At 38.3% G+C, this 20924-nt stretch overlaps 1 protein-coding gene across 6 annotated transcripts in view; it reads left to right on the forward strand.

Annotated features, from left to right (window-relative positions):
• Window positions 1-20924, forward strand: part of pde10a (phosphodiesterase 10A) — a 104223-nt gene that overhangs the window by 53980 nt on the left and 29319 nt on the right. For all 6 annotated transcript variants that reach the window (XM_047351394.1, XM_047351396.1, XM_047351395.1 and 3 more), the window contains exons 2-3: window positions 5700-5831; window positions 20079-20107. In XM_047351394.1, the coding sequence (XP_047207350.1) occupies window positions 5700-5831; window positions 20079-20107 (161 nt within the window). The remainder of the gene's footprint in view (window positions 1-5699; window positions 5832-20078; window positions 20108-20924) is intronic.

Genomic DNA, 20924 nt, shown 5'->3' on the forward strand with positions numbered 1-20924 from the left:
ATCAGATTTTGATCAAATACAAAACCTAAATCTATTTAACTTGATCTTTAGGAATCATTGCCACTGATCCACGTTTTTTCCTCTAAAAGTCTGAGCTGAACTAATTTTCACTTGTGTCTCCCTCCTGCACAGTTCTGCCGTCAGTGAGCGCCCCATCTTAATATCTACAGGGCTTAATTTTATATCCTTGTTTTTGCTGGCTGGACACATGCCTTCCAGCTGCATGTCCTGCAGAATCACAGCTAAAGGTTGAGTCTGCGCTGATACAGCCGATAACCAGGCTTTTCGTGAGAAAGCGTCATAACAACAATCAGTGATGTTTATATTATCTAACAGCACATAAGGCTGGAGTGCACCTTAATTTAAAACATATTTTCAGCATTGCCTTTGGATTTGGTTTTTTCACTGAGGATTTTTTTTTCTTCTGCATACAATCATAGGTTTATGACTCAAATATCAAGACAAACACAAATATTATCTTTTAAAGGTTTTAGAAATCATTTCAAAAATGGTCCTTACCACGTCTTAAAATTACATCCGTGCAACTACAGATGAAATTTGACCTAATAATGTAAACCTTATTATTCAGTGAGCTGAAGAACAACCATAAGCTACCACAATTGTAATTACTTGTCTTTAATTGATTGGTGTGGCCTCCTGTAGTAAACCATGCCTATAATTCTCACTGTGTCCATTTGCTGGATTTGAGCTGGTATCCAGTCTTTCTGGTGTACAAACTCTGATTTTCACTTCATGTGCTGTTGTATAAGTTAAGGTGTACGTTTTAAATTTTTTGTCTTCTTCTTGTTAGTTTTATTAGCTGTTGTAAAACAGACTGCAATATGCATTACCGCCTTCTACTGGACTAGATTGCAGAAAGAAAATATTTTTATTTGGCATACTAGCATATATTGTGTAAAAATATCTACCAATGGATCATATTTTGTGATATGACTCAAAACTAAATGACTGAAAGGTGCCTGGTTGAAATGGCTGCAGAATCAGCCCAGATCATCAGCCCTCCACCTCTGTGCTTGATAGTTAACTGTTGGTTTATGCATTTGTTTTTTTCTTGATCTCAGCTGTGCAGAAGAAAGAAGAAAGTTCTAGTTTGCTCAGATGCAACATTAAAAATATATTTTCTGTTATTATAAAAAGAAAAGGTTTCCTTTGGAATGTTTCACTACCCATACTTGTTCAGTCCTTCAATTTAAAATTAATTTGGACACCCCCACATTTATTCCCATGTAAAATGGCTAAAATCACACACAGACGTATCACATGAGTTGGCTGTGGTAAGAACACTACTACTCAGTATTTTGAATGGGATTATGAGTCTGGTAAGAGATTTTAAAAGGTCTCAAAAGAATTAGAAATCAATTATTCCAGATCGGGTCTGGCGCTTAAAGCAAGTTTACCCTAAAGGCAGACCGTGAGATGCTAAAAAAAGGTCTCCAAAAACCCTGTAATGTCATCAAGTGACCTACAGCAGGCTGTTGCTACAGAATACTATCTTTTTCTGATTGTACAGGTTTAACTTCCCTGGCAGATGTACAAAGAGAAAACATTTTCTCTTCCAGAAAACCACAAAGCTCAAAATGCCAGAGAAAATATTGAAAAAAACAGGACTTCTGGAATTATGTTCTTTAAAAAGACGAGTCTAAAACTGAATTATTTCAGTAACAAAACTTAGGCCATGTTTGCATAAAACAAATACAGCATTGTAGGAAAAGAAACGTATACCAGCTGTGAAGCATGAAGGTGGAAGTGTCATGATGGTCTGGGGATACATTGGTGCAGCATTGACTTGCCAACTGACCATTACAGAATCCACCATGAATTCCACCATGTATCAGAAGGTCCTTAAGGACCTGCCTGTCTCCACACCCAAAATGAGAGGGACCAACTCCTGGTTCCTGGGTCTGGTTTCCCCTATGGGGTATCGGCACCTGGACCTGGGAGTATAGAGTATGTATGGGGAATGTGAGTGAGTGTGCGACATCCATTGTTGTTTGTCTTTACGTTGGGTGCATGGGTGTGAGTGTTTTTATGTGTACGCATGAGGGTGGGAATGTGTGACTGTGACTGTGTTTGCCTGTTTTTTTCAGGTTAGGTCTTGGGCTGCTCCGTCTGCTGGATCAGTTTAGGCCCCCCATCAAATGGGGGTCTCGGGTCTCTGGGTCCATGACTAGATCTACTCAGGCGTAGACGGCTGCCGGCGGGGTCTGTGGGCTTGTCGCTGCAGCTCCCTGGGGCTTCTGCACTGTGGCTGCGGGGTGGTTCCCCTGGGATTCTTCCCCGCTCTTCTCTGGGGGGGTTGCGGTAGTGGTTCTCCTGGGGTTCCGGTGCTCTGGGAGGCCTTTGGATGTCTCTGGCTCGGATCTCATCCGTGACTGTCCCAGGTCCAGGGGGGGCGGGTCTGTGGCTCCTCACACTCACTATTGCATATTTTTATGGAGAAACCTTGTATACACAAGTGCGCTCAGACTCAAACCCACAGGTGTTTAGATTCAGGTGTTAAGAGATACACAAATGTTCTATATTGAGCCGCATTTATCACTAAAGACATCTTGCATTCATAAGTACCGTGCACTTTTTGGTAAAACAGCTGTTAATATGAATGTCTCTGCAGGTGTAGTAGCAAAGGGTGTATCTTCATCTTTCTTTCACTCCTCCATTCTTTTCTCCTTCTCTTCCTTTTTCCTTTTTGCCCAACCTCTATCTCTTTCGTGCTTCTTATTTTTTTCTTTTTATTTGTCTCCGTGTTCGTAGCAATTTAAATAATCCCAAAGCAGTTTCTTATAAAGTTTCTTTTATAAATATCAAGCAGAGCTTTAAAGCGTTAGTTGTAATGCTCTACTTGTGAAAGTAAATCTGTTGGGCTTTTTCTTGGCACTCAGACAACAATTCTAAATGCGACTCTGACGGACAGGACACGGTAAAAAAATAAATAAATAAATAAATAAAAAGAAGGTCCTTAAGGAAAATGTGGGAACATTTGTAAAAATGTAAAAGTTTAAGCAGAACTGGAACTTGCAACATGACAGTAACCCAAAACATACCAGTGAATCCACCAAGGACTGGCTGAGAATTGAGAAATGGAAGTCATGGCCTACACTCATACGTACAAACACCCACACAGCTAAGGTTTTTCTATCCTTGTGGGGATTTTGTATTGACTTCCATTCATTAGTTATAACCCTGACCCTCACCCTAAATCTAACCATTACTAGTACATACCTAACCCTAACCTAAACTTAATTCACATCTTAGTCCTTAACCTAACCCAACAACAGCATTTTCCCCCATGGGGGATTAGGCTTTGGTCCCCACAAGGAGCAGTGGGTCCTCACAATGCAGTATATTTTCAGAAAATGGACCTCATCATGTAACAAAAACACACACATACACACACACGTACAGTTACACACACACACACACACAATCAGGTCTGAATTGGGGTGTAACATTCAGCCCTGGGGAAACTGGCATTTGGGTTCAGTATTTTCCACTTATAAACATTTTTTCTTGCTATAAAATGTTGCATTTCAAATCGTTTGCAAATGGTTCAGTTTTGTGTTAACACAAATTTAGATGTGCTAGACCAAATCTGTTTTTTATTTGATTTTCAGTTCTAGTGAAGCTTTGACATCTCACACACTCAAAGACTGCTTTTGCATTTTGACTTGATTACTGCAGAGTGAATGGACCAGGTGTTTTTTTTTATTATTGTCTCAGTATGTAACATGTTAAATCTTAAAGATGGAGTACTCTGTTTGAACAGTCCTTTTGCAAGAATGACCCAAATGTGATGGTTTCTGAGTGTTTTGACTACTTCTCATAGGCCAGCATTTCTATTAAAAACAACTTTCTCCCAACAATGGTCTGACAAATGGCTTTTTTCCCTGACAACAAAGACAGTAAAAAGCAGCACTTAGCAAGCTCTCAAGAACCTAACTGGTTATTAAGCACATTCAAGGGTTGTAGGGCTCCTGTCCCCAGAGATGTTGATTTACAGGAAACATCATTGAGCTAGCCTGACTGTCCGGGGCTTTAGATTAAACCTGGTGCCTGCAACACAGAGTCTTTCTAATTGCATGTTTAAGGATTCACTCAGGAATGCAGTCAAGCATTATTATTGCCTTGCAGAGTATTCAAAACTCTTGAACTTTTTCATATTTCGACGCGTTCCAAACGCAATTCTCAGTGTGTGTGTTTTTGTTTTTTTTGCAGGGGGGGTTGTATTATAGACACAAGTACCATGTATGGCCAGGGAAGGAGAGCATTAGAGAAGCAGCCAAGTGGTCCAGGGAAACTCTGGAGGAGCTGCAGAAATCCAGGGCAGGGTTGATAGAAAGACGAATGGAGCTAAATACAGAGTAATCCTGAAAGAAACCCTGTTAAATGCTGCAGTCTTGCTTTGAAACATCAGTGTAAGCAAAAATGCTAGAAAGAGAAGAGGAGCAGTGACTGAACATCAACCTGGGCTGGCGAGTATGATTTGATGCATGTTCAATACGAAGCAACCAGAGGTAGACTGCGCCAGTCGGGCATGAAACAGTCATAACTGCAAAGGTATGAAATGAGGGAATGGTGAAATGTCCAGTGTACACAGCGACAGCAGCAGCATTGACAGCGCTAAGTAAACAAAAAACATCGAACTTATGTGTGGGAACACTCTGGATTTTAAGACACAAATGTGGATCAAAAACAATAAATCTGTTGTTCAGTCATCTAAAAAAATACTTGGAGAATCCTATTACAAGCTGGTACAGAAAGGGAAAGGGGAATTATTTAATATAATTTGCCAAAATGTAAATAAATATAGATAATCACAGTAATATAGGACCAAACATGTTTGGTTGGAAAAACTTGACCTTATTCCTAATTAGTTGTGACAATTATTTTCTTGTTTTCTTCATAAAGCAATTATTTATTGTATATTTTTATGTCTAAACATATTTTATTATTTATTTGGGATTTACTTTTTTTCCCAAAGATTGTTGAAGTGCACTGTATTAATGATATTAATGATGGTTTGTTTTTGTATATCTTGCATTTACATTAATATTCTGTTGGTTATTTGAAGAGAAGATTCAACAAGAAGGGGTTAGAAACTGAATAATAATTTAGGCAAATCTTAACAGATATGTTGTTTTTCCAAATTCAGGGACCTAAAATAACCATGATTTCAATATTTACCAAAATAATCTGGATTGTAGTGTAGCTGTTTAGATTTCAGAAGACCTGAAATAGCTTTTTAAAAATGCAATTCATCCAGTCACTTACTTTGATTTATTTTTAAAGAACAATGTGCAAAACTTTCAGTCTCTTCTCATTTTTGGATTTTAATCAGGGGTATTAGAGTAAAGGGGGCATAATACAAACGCAAAAAGCACCTTGCATATTTTGTTTGTGAAAAATATTGATAACATTTCATAAATTTTCTCCCACTTCCCAATTATGCAATACTTTGTGTTGGTTTGTCATGGGTGTGAGAAAATGTGACAAAGTTTAAAGGCTATGAATACTGTTGCAAGGCACCATATGTATCTCTCATCAGTGCTTTTCTTAGACTTCCGTCATTTATGAGCAACTTGCCTCAACAATCTGTTGCTCAGGAGTAAAGAGGTAACAATTCAAGAACCAGCAGATGTTAAACTGTTGTCGTTTTGTTTTTTTGTTTTTGTTTTTTCCAGGCTTGACAGATGAGAAAGTGAAGGCCTACCTCGCGCTGCACCCGCAGATGCTGGACGAATTTGTGTTGGAGAGCGTGAGTGCTGAGACGTTGGACAGATGGCTGAAGAGGAAGACCAGCAGCAGGCCTGCAGGTACAGCCATCCCACACACAGACCAACGCATGCAGAGACGCTGGCTGCAGCTCTAGGGATCTCTGTAGCATTCTGATTGGATCAGCATATTTCGCTCGGCTTCACTGATGCATAGTTGTAATTTCTGTAAAATTTTGCTTGGTTAGATGTTTGCACTTTTTGACTCTCAGTAAGCGGCATATAAGTTCCTGATTAATCAGCCGCCTTTTAGCAGAGCTGATGGGGGGAGGCGCTGCAGAACCTATTTATGATCCTGATCTTCTGCAGCTCAAACACCTCAACTTCACATGTGGCTTCTTTTAATTGTGGGAGTGTACGATCCACAGAAGACAGAAAGAGGGAACTGGGCCTGTCAAGTCTTTACGGGTCATTAGATGTGTTTGAGTGGGCCGAATTGAGTTTGGGCCGTGCACTCCACACACAGCAGACTGTTTCTCAGACCGACCACATTCATCAAGGGCCCACAGGGTTGGCACTCTGCCCAGTCGAGCTCCTGACGTCTGAGGCAACCTCCAGAGACATGCAGCCAGCCTGCTGAAGGAGGCCCAGAGGAGGGGCGGGGACGGCGGTGGTAGTGAGGAGGTTCTGCTGACTCGGGGCGTTGGCTGTGTTGGAGGAGGAAGCTGGCATAGGAGAGATTTGTCACATTTTGGAGCTGCCTTCTACATGAGGTATTCCATGTTTGTTGCCACCATGTAGGGAGACTGGTGTTTAGAGTCTGGAACTGTGTTTTTAACAGTTTCCTGTATGCTGCGTGAGTGCGTGTTTAGTTTGACTGATACCAAACGAAGACTATCATGTTAGTAACTATTGCTGTCAAGTTTCATAAATGCAGTTTATGTCAGAGCTGCGGAAACCGGTGCAAATCACAGTGCTGATGTACAAAAGATTTAATCACATCACAAAAACTATTTAAAGATTTAAAAAATATATATCCTTGTGTTTATTGTCAATAAATTCTAAAAAATAAGATCTCATTGTTTTTTCAGCCCTTGATTTTTATTCACTGTAAGAGAGTTTGGTTATAAACAGAATTTAAAAACTGTGATAGTTTTATACTTAAGTTTAGGGCTGCCACTAATGACAGTAGTTTTTGTTTTTATTATTCTATTCTCCTTTTTTTTAAGTTAATTTAAATAATCTAAACCACAAATTTTACTCCAAAAATCAAAAGCACTTTTATTTATTTATAAATATTTTAACAGCTAAATTCGACATTTATTGCATGCCATTAAATGACTTGAAACACTTGTAAGGAACAGTTTAGTTACCTTGAAGTAAAGTTAATACACTTTATTTAGATAAAAGAAGAACTATGTGTGTATGTTTGTTGGGGTGGGAGATATAGACTTTAAATTTAATCATGGTATTTTGTGTTATTTATTGTGATAACTATAAAAGTAAAGAGAAAAAACAATAAAAACAACTTATTTTCAGTCTTGTTGTGGCTGCAATCATAGCCCCACAAAAACAAATACTGCTCTTAAAAAAACCTAACAATTTTCATATAGGCTTTTTCAGGAAACCAGGGACATTAAAGTAGTGTATTTTTATTGCTAAGCTCCACACAAGAACTGCATTTAATCATATTTTCAGATTTATTGATATTTATTGACGCTGTCACTTAGCAGTGGAGTAAAAACAAGCAGTGGATATTAAAAACAATTCAATACAGTCAGTTTTAGGGGTTTTCAAACATCCTTAATTGGAATGTATTGATGTTACAATACATTAAAACTCTTATAAATAAAATAATTGTTTTCACAATAATGATAAAGATACAATAAATACCCACCCATATACATATGTTTGTGTAAAGACGTCTTATTTTAGTCTGTTATGCAGAAGAGGCACTTCAAGATCCGTTCAAGAAGTAAATAAACATATATTTTAATAGGGGTCTAGGGCTTCCACTAATGACTTTGGTTTTATTGACTAATTCTAAGTAAATCAATTATTAAAAATCACAAATAGCGCTCTGATAAAGAAGACGTTTTATTTTATTTAAGTTTTTCTCATTTTAAACAATAAACTTACCACAGAATTAAATGTGTACGAGGATTTGAACTTTAAATTATAAAACATGTAGAAGGTGACACCAACAGTATGACAAAAATGATGAAGCCTTTTTGATTTATGTGTTTGCGAATAAAAAAAAAAAGCCTTAGTGTTCAGAATGGCAAATAGAATTAGACCAAACTTGAAAGAAAAACAAAATGAGACACAAAAAGAAAAAGAATATGTTTCTGTGGAAATATTATCTAAAATGTGAATCTGGAGACATTTCCATGTAACTTATAAATGACTTATGACTCATGAGTTTGTTCGCTCTAAATTAAATTAAATGAGATATTAACATTATCCACACAATTGTAAGTGGTTAAAACGGGATGAAGAAAAATTTATTTGCCTGCAGCAAGTCAACACAACATGTGCATGCATAAAGTTATTTAATCAGACGGGTGTTTAAAAGTTTCCATAAAAATGTAGCAAACAGATAACATGTCTGATTTCATGCAGGCCATTCAGCAGCTTAAAAAATCTCATGGCTTTGTTTTCCTGCGGGCTCATCAGTAGCATCAGATGCTCATGGATGACGCTGCTGTGGTTCACAACAAAACCTCACAAAGCATCCAAACCTCTGCTTCCCCTCGCCTGACTAGAACTGCTTCAATGATTTAGACAACTTTGGCCTTTGGAAACATTGAAAAACTTCCATAACTGTTCCTTTGACAGTGAAGCAGGCAGTTTATCCTGCAGGTCTGTTTTAAAAGTGTCGTTCAGACAGACCCGGTCGGTGACTGGAATGGAGCCGAACAGGACTGATATGTGCAGCGTGCAGAGATGCAGACAAGAACCGCTGCAGGTTCATGAAGAGAAAAACAGTCAGAACCTTTGTTAAAAAATTCAGGGAAATAAAAAACGATAAATTAATTAAAAAAAACAAAAAATGTTAACATCAAAGATTAGTGCAGTTGGTGCCATTAAATTAGTTCTTTAATGGAATTTATGAATTAATAGTCAAGTGACTAATGAGTAGTATTAATAAATTGTATTTGGGTAAATTATTGGATTACAATAATAAGATGGAGAAAACAAATCTGCAAAAGTAAAAAATTAACATTTAGTGTTCTGGTTTTTGCGATATGAATCCCAGCGCCTGGAATAAGAAGCGTTATGGCAGAACATTAAACATCAGTTAATCTAATAAATTAGTTTGTTGAAATAGCAGCAAAATGAAAACCTCTCAAAAGTAACATAAGTAAAACTTCTGTTACAGTTTTAGGTGAAATTTTAAAAACGACAATTACTAACTTGCCATATAATTCCCCTGGGACCATTTTTCAATTTAAAATGAATGTTTACAGCTTCATGAGTCGTTATAATTACTATTTACATTATAATAGACACTGAAGTTCTACAATGGTGTCCAGAAATTTTAAATACAAATGGTTCTTTGCATAAATTTAAGATATTCTTAATGGGACAGGAGATACGGTGGAGAAGCAAAGGACATAACATCCAATTAACAGTTATTTAAGTACATTAAAGCTTTTTGATGTATCAAATGGTAACTAGTGAAATAAACAAACAGCTAAATTATCTGTTGCTCTAAAACCTGGCTAGAAAAACTAGTGGAGAGCAGATACATTTCTATCGTTGTCTCCTGAGCAGAAATGTCAACAGCATCCTTACATATGGACACAGCGTAACTGCTTTGACAAGAGGACAGGTTCAAGAATATACCAGGCGAATGACACCTGTGTGTTTTTGTGTGGCTCTGATACACACAGAACATGTGAAGTGAGCCAGAGGCGCCGGGTTCAGGGAAACCAAGCGTGTTAGGAAGCAGTTTAGCATGAACCCACCTTCATTTCTCGCTGTTTGCTTCAACAGGATCTGAGTCATTCATGGTCATAGTTTTTAACTGCGACCACAATTCGCAGCAATGCTCACACAAACTGAATGGGCTTGTTACGGTGGACAGCGTGACACCACTTCAGATTAAACTGTTGGAAGCAGTTTGGATGAACTGCAGGCAAGCTGTATGCATTTAAAGTCCTGGTTTGATCAGCAGCAGATTACTTTTATTTATTTTTATGCAATCATAACAAATTAGAAATACCTTTCATTATATATACCTACATATGTGCCTTCTAATTTATATATACAGTACTTTTGGCATTAAACAGAAATAAGTCCCTCACAGGTATGCATAAATATGAATTTCCCACATATGTAATTAATAAACCGCCTTTACAGAACAAACAATCATGCACACACGCACTCATATTTAAACCTAACAGTTATGTTTTTGGGCTGTGGGAGGAAGCCAGAGTACCCAGAGAAAACCCACTCACGCACAGGAAAAACATGAGAACTCCATGCAGAAAGAGCCCAGGACGGGATTTGAACCCAGGACCTTCTTGATGCATGGCAGCAGTGCCGAAAACTGCCCTACTCGGCATTATTCTGAGTCACCTTAAACCCTAACCCTTAAACAGGAAAGGTTTAGTTTTTATTTTGCACAATTTTGAGGAATCGATTTTAGACGATTCCGATTTGTCATTCAGAATTTTAATGTACAAAGATATAAGAATATAAATTAATTATTTTTAAATCTTCCTGCCATTAATGATCTATATTATAAATTTTTACATAAGGTGCCTTCACTGATTGGAAAAAGGTCTTATTTGGTAATTTCCATGCTGCTGGTTGGCCATTGGTTCAAGCTGATCAAGGTAAAACTTCTGTAAGAAGACATAAGATTTTCTATTCGTAATCAATCCATAGATGAGATGTGATATATATACGTAATCACAGCCTAAGACCATGTACATAACATGTACGTGCTTATAATTCAGGATGAGGGGGAAAGTTGTTTGCAATAAAAACATAATAAATCAGTGCAGCAGCTAGAAGATTGTGTCTGCTTCTCTCTAGGCTCATTTCTACATCACGGCTGTAATATTACAGAGTGTACTTCCTCTGTTAGACTATGATGAGCAGACCATTTGGCTCCACTCTGAAGAGTCTCTGTAGCTTCCTCTCATTGGCCATAACCACTCAGATTATGAGTAAAGTCTAACTTCTGGTTCCTCAAACAGCCTGAAACGTCAGTGTTCTGTGCTGATGACAGGAATATATGAATTGAAGATATTTACCCTCCTTTCTTTGTTGTTGCCGTGTTTGCTCAGGTCCATACCGACGCTGATGGGAGTAAAATAATAAAAACTAAATATGTCTTTATATGTAATTTGTTTTAGGCCAGGCTTTTTAGTGAATGATCTGATATTTTTATGAGAAGGAGGACTTGTCATCATGTGATCGTCACTGAGATAACCACTGCTTCCTGGAAGCTGTCCCTGCAGCCGAGCATGTTCTCACTTATCATGTGACAGACAACACTGGATTACATAAATCAGTTTGTCTGTGTGTGTACACACGAGTTGTGTGTGTGTGCCTACAAAATTTAGGTTACAGCCTGTAATTCTAGAAAAAGCCTCCATATTAATGCACTTTTATTGAGCTGTCTGTATTACACATTTAGCTTCTCCTAATCACGAAATTATACTTGCACTGTTTTCTCTTTCCTTTATGTTTTTATCTATTACTTAATTTTTACAGATTGTTATATATTTCAATGAAGATGATCTTTTCCTCTTTAAAATATGACTTAAACATCTGCAGAGAACATTACGGAGCACATGAAATAGTACTATTGTGCCATTGGCCATGTTTACTTTGGCCTTCGATGTATCTCGGGGTAATTAATTATTCCCAAACCCTCTGCTGCGTCCAAGCAGATGCCCCTTGATACTCACCTGCAGCCTCTGAGCACACACACACATAACCTCATACAGGGACATAATGCCTGTTTCTGTTCAAATGTTCACTACTAACATTTTGACTCATAAAGGTGGAGCTGTTAAATAAAATCTTGTTAAAGTTTAATAATCTTAGGGTGGAAAATGTATTTTTATTTTTTTTTGTATTTGATTTAGACTCTTAACTGTGAGCAGGAAAAGAAAGAAAAGCTTCCTTTAAAAACAATACGTTTTTACAACAGGGCCTTTGTAACAGCTATAAATGACCAGTTATTATTGTATCAATGTAAATTATTTTCGTTTATATGAAACATAAATGCACATGACTTTTATTAGAGCTACAGTTAGAAAAAATTGGAAATTGATTTCTTCTGTTTTGCCTTAATATACATACAGATCCTTCTCAAAATATTAGCATATTGTGATAAAGTTCATTATTTTCCATAATGTCATGATGAAAATTTAACATTCATATATTTTAGATTCATTGCACACTAACTGAAATATTTCAGGTCTTTTATTGTCTTAATACGGATGATTTTGGCATACAGCTCATGAAAACCCAAAATTCCTATCTCACAAAATTAGCATATTTCATCCGACCAATATAAGAAAAGTGTTTTTAATACAAAAAACGTCAACCTTCAAATAATCATGTACAGTTATGCACTCAATACTTGGTCGGGAATCCTTTTGCAGAAATGACTGCTTCAATGCGGCGTGGCATGGAGGCAATCAGCCTGTGGCACTGCTGAGGTCTTATGGAGGCCCAGGATGCTTCGATAGCGGCCTTTAGCTCATCCAGAGTGTTGGGTCTTGAGTCTCTCAACGTTCTCTTCACAATATCCCACAGATTCTCTATGGGGTTCAGGTCAGGAGAGTTGGCAGGCCAATTGAGCACAGTGATACCATGGTCAGTAAACCATTTACCAGTGGTTTTGGCACTGTGAGCAGGTGCCAGGTCGTGCGGAAAAATGAAATCTTCATCTCCATAAAGCTTTTCAGCAGATGGAAGCATGAAGTGCTCCAAAATCTCCTGATAGCTAGCTGCATTGACCCTGCCCTTGATAAAACACAGTGGACCAACACCAGCAGCTGACACGGCACCCCAGACCATCACTGACTGTGGGTACTTGACACTGGACTTCTGGCATTTTGGCATTTCCTTCTCCCCAGTCTTCCTCCAGACTCTGGCACCTTGATTTCCGAATGACATGCAGAATTTGCTTTCATCCGAAAAAAGTACTTTGGACCACTGAGCAACAGTCCAGTGCTGCTTCTCTGTAGCCCAGGTCAGGCGCTTCTGCCGCTGTTTCTGGTTCAAAAGTGGCTTGACCTGGGGAATGCGGCACCTGTAGCCCATTTCCTGCACACGCCTGTGCACGGTGGCTCTGGATGTTTCTACTCCAGACTCAGTCCACTGCTTCCGCAGGTCCCCCAAGGTCTGGAATCGGCCCTTCTCCACAATATTCCTGAGGGTCCGGTCACCTCTTCTCGTTGTGCAGCGTTTTCTGCCACACTTATTCCTTCCCACAGACTTCCCACTGAGGTGCCTTGATACAGCACTCTGGGAACAGCCTATTCGTTCAGAAATTTCTTTCTGTGTCTTACCCTCTTGCTTGAGGGTGTCAATAGTGGCCTTCTGGACAGCAGTCAGGTCAGCAGTCTTACCCATGATTGGGGTTTTGAGTGATGAACCAGGCTGGGAGTTTTAAAGGCCTCAGGAATCTTTTGCAGGTGTTTAGAGTTAACTCGTTGATTCAGATGATTAGGTTCATAGCTCGTTTAGAGACCCTTTTAATGATATGCTAATTTTGTGAGATAGGAATTTTGGGTTTTCATGAGCTATATGCCAAAATCATCCGTATTAAGACAATAAAAGGCCTGAAATATTTCAGTTAGTGTGCAATGAATCTAAAATATATGAATGTTAAATTTTCATCATTACATTATGGAAAATAATGAACTTTATCACAATATGCTAATAGTTTGAGAAGGACCTGTATATTTAATTTCATTTTAGTTAATCTGTTGTCATTTTCCAAAGGCAACAAATGGGTTGCTGTTTTGTTTTTTTGCTACCAGAGGGAAGTACCAGAGGGAAAGATGGGTCCAATTTTTTGGCAGCTGACACCATTTCCTGAGTTGTATTTAGATGGCGGATCACAGGCACACAAAGCTGGTTTTGTGTGAAGCTCACATCTCATGTCTGTGATGAGACCTGGCTCACCTGCAGGGCTTTCCATCAGGAGGAGGACAAGGAGGCATTCGAGGAACAGATCAGTGGGTGCAGCTTCAAACGCTCAAAAAGCTCTTGCTGTGCCGAACTTTGGTGACCTAGTCAGTTGTTTTTCACTTGTTTGACATTTGTTGTCACCCATATATTCATTATTGATTGGCTGTATATTTGTTGCAAGAGGTTTAACTGAAGCCATGTAATAGCTTCAATTAAATATAATCCAAACTGATTTTGTTTCTTTTTAAGCTTTTACCTCTTGATACCAGGTTCAGCCTATTCCCATTTCTCTTTCAGTACCATAATTCAAAGCATACAAAATATCATAATAGCCATCTTGGTATCTACTGTTATTACCAGACAAAGGCACCAGCTTTTCTTTTGGCAGCTTTATAGCAACCACCAGGTCGGTGCAGTTCAACCACTAGGTGCTGACCGCTGAGTCACTTCTAGTTAACCGTCCTGTGGGACACTGTGGATCAGTGGCAGCAGATCAAGAAAGCGCCCATTAAGCATTGTGCACATTAGACCCAGTTGACTGAGAGGTTATTTTACTTGTGAAACAATAAAGATATGCATGGAGCTGCACAAATCCTCTGCCTACATCCATAGCTCACATATTACTACCTCTCATTATTTATCATTAATTTTGAGCTGATGCTTCACATGTGTGCTTTCATCCTTCAGCAATCCACATGTCAGCAAATTATTATAAAAACAGAAAAAGCAAATATTATGTTGCTATAAGAAGGTTTGTACTGGACAGTTAGAATTTCTTTAAAAAAGGCCCAAATTAAATACTTGGAATATAACGAGTTTTATGCCTTTGTGCTTTTGTTTGTTAGTGTAGAGTTAGTTAAATCTAAAAACATAAATTTCCTTGTATGTATTGTTGTATGTGTCATAGCCTGCTTAGTGCAATCAAAAGAGGAGCTTTTTTAACTAGGACGTCTTGGACGAAGCAAGTTGCGTGCTGTGTAATAAATCTTAAACCAGTGTGACGCAGCACATATAAATCTTTTAACCAAAGTTATTCAAGTTCATGAGAAGTTTGAACGTTGCCATAAAGTTATAAAAGTTCATATTCCACAAGCCTCAAGAGTTGCTACACAGCCCCCTTGGGTGTTCACTGTTAAGTGTGCAGACAGTTTATTTTAAATTTTCCAAGACCGTGTCAGTGCTTTTCCTCTTTTATTTACTAAAAACGTAAATGGTAAATGGCCTGCACTTGCATAGTGCTTTATCAAGTCCACGGAGACCTCAAAGCGCTTTACATTACAATCAGTCATCAAGGACAAGGAAATTATGGGAAGGTATTAACAGAGTGTTGCATTGACTTAGTGCTTCGAATGGTGGTAAAACTCTCAGACCTCAACATGCACCTGAGGCATGCACTCTGAGGACTAGCAGTCCCGTTGGGGTTAATCCACTTACACACGTCTGATGAAACAGAGATGTTGTTCTTGCTGAATAAGATTAGCAAATTGTCATTTTTACTCCCACTTTCATGCAAGAGGGAAAAGGTATGTAGACCTTTTGACTCAAATTTACCCACAGAAAACAAAACAGGTAAACACGCTCAAGCTTTTACTGGTTTCTAGGAAAAACGTTGACTGGAGAGCCATGCTGGGGCTTTCAAAATGTGCATAGCTGTGTATGCATACCTTAAGGAAACTTGTTGTCTAAGTTGTCCAAGCAGCCACCCGCTTCTGCACAACAGCTTAGATTTAAAGGCCATAAGGTGTTATAGCTCTGTGGTTTCAATGGACAAAAAGGTTTTGTATTTAACCGCTAAAAGGTTTTTAGTGAGTTTTTACCTTCAGCTTTTTAAATGTGTTGCTCCTGAAACATATTTTAATACAGTGTCTGTTAGAATGTCACATATGCTCATCATTACCATGAATGTTGTGTAAACTAGAGCTTTTAATTATGCATTTCAATTGTTTTTTTTTGTCCAGTGTGGAGTAATGTGAGAACTAACAACTTCACAAAAAACAAGATTTAGGTGTAAAAGTTTCAATACATTCTGGATTTTCTCTAGCATAGGTTAACAATTATTCCTAAACTGTCAAATATATCCATACAGTCCCCCCTAATATTCGGTTAAGGCATGGCAAGTTTATACAATAATTCAGAGTGCTTTACATGATGAAAGAAGTACATTGCAGTGGCATTAAAACTGGAAAGTACAGAAAAGTTGGACTACAAGTGGGAATTAATTTATATTTCAGTTAAATGTCTCCTCAGCAAGTTGCAGAGAAACCACATGCTTTTTGCAGCCACTGACAACGTTTTGGCATATTTCTGCCTGAAATATGCCAAAACGTTTCTAATGTGCCACTTTTCTAATCTGAATTGGTAGAGTTTATAGAAACTGGTTTCCAGCATGGACTCCACTTTTAAGCAAAGTTTATACATTTTAAAGGCTTTTCCATTGTTCTCAACTGTGGGAGACTTTCATTCATCTGACCCAAAATGTCCCCTTGAATTATACGAAATTGGTCAGGAAGTTCAAGAACAATCGAGGAAAGACTGAGAATCAAGCCGATCATAAACTGGAAGATGCTGAAAGAAAAGTGTCTCTGTGAACAGCAGAGTGAGTTTAACCAACCCAGAAAGAATGCCCCTGCTTAAAATCCACACCTTAAAGCTTATATGAAATTGGCAAATGCCCACATGAACATTTTCTGAAGAAAGACGACATTAAGACTGAGCTGTTTGACGAAAAACTATGTTTTGGAGGCAATTTGAGGCTTTCAGACCTAAGAACATTGTACCAACATTGCTGCTGTGAACATTAGATTGTGTTTGTGTGACGAAGCAGTGCTGTCCCTCCAGCTGATGGAACGCACACATATACTTATACACACACACACACACACACAGGGATGCAGGTGCGTACACACTCATTCAACTACGTATCCCTCTCTTTATATGACAGTTACAGCCAGATCGTTTACACATTCACCTGTCCCTCTTGTAATCCGTGGCTCGACCAAGGGTGCGCACTTGGAGGTGCCCGTAGAAATCGGTACTCATACATTCACATTCAAGCATGCACACAAGTTTGCACTCACCCGTGTAGAGTTGTCCGACCCAGCTGTGGCGGTTTGAGTAAAAGTGGGCGTAATACTGCCATTTTTCCTATAAAGGAAGTCAGTGTTTTTCCGCCAGCAAATTTAATTGTAAATCATTTGTAACTAAAGAAAAACAAGACTTTCAAAATGAAAGCAGGTAACGAATATTGATTGTTTTCTTGTGACATCAGTGTTTTAGGAAAATAAATGATTAATTGTTGGCTGATCTGATTGTGGGGTGGAGCTTAAGGTTTATAAGAAGAGCTTCTGGCCCTGCTGGAGTCAGTCTGGCCTGGTTAGAGAGGAGGTAATATTGATGTGCAGCACTAAGAGAAATACTTTGGAGAAAAACAAAAAATTGTAAATATGATGTATATATACACATTTATTCCTGCTACTCTGCACTTATTTTGAGAGGTGTGTAAATAAAATCATCGCTTTCAGACGTCAACTTGCCCTCCGTGATTTTTTCCTCTTTTTGGAGTCAAGTTTATGGTGCCCAGGTCTACCACATGGGCTGCTAGCAAGAACCCCGCAACAGTTTGCCATCAGTTACACTGTGCCCTTGTGCTTGAAGCCAAAGTCACCCTATGATGTTTTTAATTCTTTTAGCTGGGGTGTCTGAGATGTACCTTTAGTTGAAGACCAAAACCAATCAAATCCAAATGGCTTAACAAAATGGACTGAAGGGGAACCTTCTGCTTCCCTGCTGAAGTGCTTAGGCTTGGAGGGGCTTTCAGATTTCTATTCAAGCACGAAGAACTGACACTGTTCTCAAATATCCTTAATAGAGCTTATGTATCATTAAATAATTTGCATCCTGAAATGTGTTAATCATGTACACATCATACACCGCTTTATATTGTGATGCACATATTAATATCCATCCACTTTAGCTTGTGCTGTAATTCCTGATGTTTAACTGCTTACAATCTCTTTCCAGCCACTGGTTTGGTCAGTTTTACCCTTTAAATTGATCTGTGTCTGATATACAGACTTCTAGGAGTCAGAAAAGGTCGTGTCTAAAAAAAAGTTCTGCTTTATAAAGGGATTTTAAGTCTTTTTCAAGTGCAGCTCTTTGTCCTCTGAATGACGTCACGCCTGGTGAGGGGTTCACTCTAAAATAAGTCTCAAGGCTAAGTTAGGAAACTCGTTGCACACTGGAGGAATGTTTAAAACAACAAGCAATGTGGCTGGCTGTAAAATCCTTCTTCACATCTTCAGAGGGGTTTGTTTCATACAAGCACCAACTTTACCTTGTACTTCTAAAATTTGTCAAGCAATTAATTTTTTCACATGGAATATGATCAAAAGGGTCACTATAGTTACTGTTCTGGTGTGCCATTGACCAGCGTGTGATGAAAAGCCACTCGGGCTGTGTGTTTGAGTTCATCTTAAGTAGCACTTTAAGACTCCATGTCAGAAACTGGTGGAAACCTTCGTTGCTGTCGCTGAAAGTGTCTCTATCCAAATGCGACAGCTGGAAATCACAACAGTCAATTGCATTGGAAGTCAAGAAGTTTTACTCTTCATATTCCTCTTCTAGCAAAACATAGACAAATTATTCCTCCATGGATTATTCAGAAAGTGTTTCAGAACTGATAATAAAAGTGCATGCTAGAGTGGTTGATATGACCATATTAGCTTTGCAGCCGTGTCATTTCTATGTTGGGGAAAACACTAGCTGTTAATTTGGGACTGTGATCTAACAAATCTGGGTTTCCTTTAACAACCACAGTATTTATCACCCTTTAAACTAATGTTTATAGTTAAAAGCTGTTAAACAAAGATCATAATCGTTGCTGCATCTTAGTGTCTATGAGGTGAGATCCTATCAGCCGAGGCTCATTGTTTGTCTCAGACCGAAAGGTGTGTGGGAGAGACCTGAGCACAGGGTAGCATGTTTCTGAAACAGTAGTCATCAAGAAATCGCTTTAAAGCAAAGCACTTTGTTTCTGAAGCACAGAAAGTAAGTTTTGATCACACATGATTAACTTGAACTGTGAAAAACTATGTTAGGACCTGAATTATCAATGAGTCATATCAAAACAGAGAGGCAGTGAGGCGGCGTTAGCCTAGCACTTTCTAGAGAACCTCTTTCAGGAGAGCGATATTTGACTTTACAAAAGACCTTGTAAGCGTATGAGCAGAGGCGTATGAGCTGCACATATTTTAGGCACATTGTTTGAACGTTTTTGTATTTTACTTGTAAAAACTAAAGACTGCCTTATACATGTGCACTTCTGTTTTTTCTGAAAATAGTTTTAAATATGTGTTTTTTGATTTTCTTTTGAAATTTGTGAATAGAATACAATAGAAATAACAATTATTGTCCCATAGGTGTATCAGCAGAAAGGCAACAGGACAATTGAAGCATGCACATTCCCACAAATGTAAAAATATAAAAGCAAAAAATAAAACAAGAGACTCTACAGTAACAGCAAATACTGTATATAACAAGAGAAAAAATACTGTACAGTTTTTAAAAATTACATACTTGAATTCAAAGAAATGTGCAACTGAGTTGGATAATTTTAAAAATGCATGACATTTACATGTATATTTCTGCATAAAAAGCTGGCCCTCCTAAAGTTAAATATTAAATGTACATTCACACTGAAACAATGTATTTATAGAAAACTTGCAGAAGATCTAAACTTAAACTGTCGTAAAATACCTGCACTGATAAACCAACTGTTAGAATGCTGGGACATTTTATGTTGGTAGATTTTATTCCTTGTTTCTGAGTAAAAATTGCAGTTAAACAGTTAAAACAAACCCCCCAAAAAATGTAATTCCAACCATGTTTAAAATATACGTACTCATGGGCGTGGCGCTGATGGTGTAGGGGCGAAAGCGCGCGACCATGTGCAGAGGCTATAGTCCTCAAAGCGGCTGTCCCGGGTTCAAGTCCTGGATCTGGTGACATTTGCCGAATGTCTCTCCCTGTCTCCACCCCTCTTTCCTTTCTGCCTACTGTCAAAAGAAAAATACAAAATAAAGGCCACTAGTGCTGAAAACATATCTTTAAAAAAAGAAATATATATACGTACTTGTACGTATACACAAGTTGTTTGTTAACACTGTGTTTGGTTTCTCTTTACAGATGACACATCAACTAAAGAAGTCAGCAGGGTAGGTTCTTGTTGGTTATGAATTTTGTTATATGCCACATGAAACCTAACTTACAGTGCTTTGCATAAGTATTCACATGCCCTCCTGGGCTTTTCCACATTTTGTCTCATTACAACATAACAGTCATGTTAAAGTGGTGCATAATCATGAGGTGGAAAGAGACATTTCCAGATTTTTTGGCAAATGGTAATCTGAAAACCTGTCATGTGCTTATGTATTCAGACCCCCCTTAATTAATATATTGTAGAACCATTTCACAGCAATTACAGCATCAAGTGTTTAGGATGTCCACCACCTTTGTACATCTAGAGACTGAAATTCTTACCAATTCCTCTTTGCAAAAAAACTCAACCTCAGTCAGACTGGCTGCAGAGCACAAGTGTACAGCAATTTTCAAGCCTTGCCACAGATTCTCAATTTGATGTTTGTCTACACCACTTTAGACAAACATCAAATTGAATAGCTTTAAATTAAACTATTCCATTGTTGCTCAGGTTGTAAGTTTGGGGTTATGGTCCTGCTAGAAGGTATACCTTCAACCCAGTCTCAAGTCTTTTGCAACCTCTAAAAGGGTTTCTTCCAAGATTCCCTTGTATTTAGATCCACCCATCTTACCAGTAGCTTCTGTGTCCTTGCTGAAACAATATCAACAGAGCATGATGCTGCCATCATCATGTTTCGTGATAGGAATGGTTTTCAGGGTTTTCCATCACACACACAGCAGATTGCATGTAAGCTGAACAAAATTATCTGACCAGAGCATTCTCCTCCATGTGTTTGCTCTGTCACCTACATAACCTGTGGCTGACTACAAGTA

Source organism: Girardinichthys multiradiatus, chromosome 22 (genome assembly GCF_021462225.1).
Source record: "Girardinichthys multiradiatus isolate DD_20200921_A chromosome 22, DD_fGirMul_XY1, whole genome shotgun sequence".
Classification (NCBI taxonomy): domain Eukaryota; kingdom Metazoa; phylum Chordata; class Actinopteri; order Cyprinodontiformes; family Goodeidae; genus Girardinichthys; species Girardinichthys multiradiatus.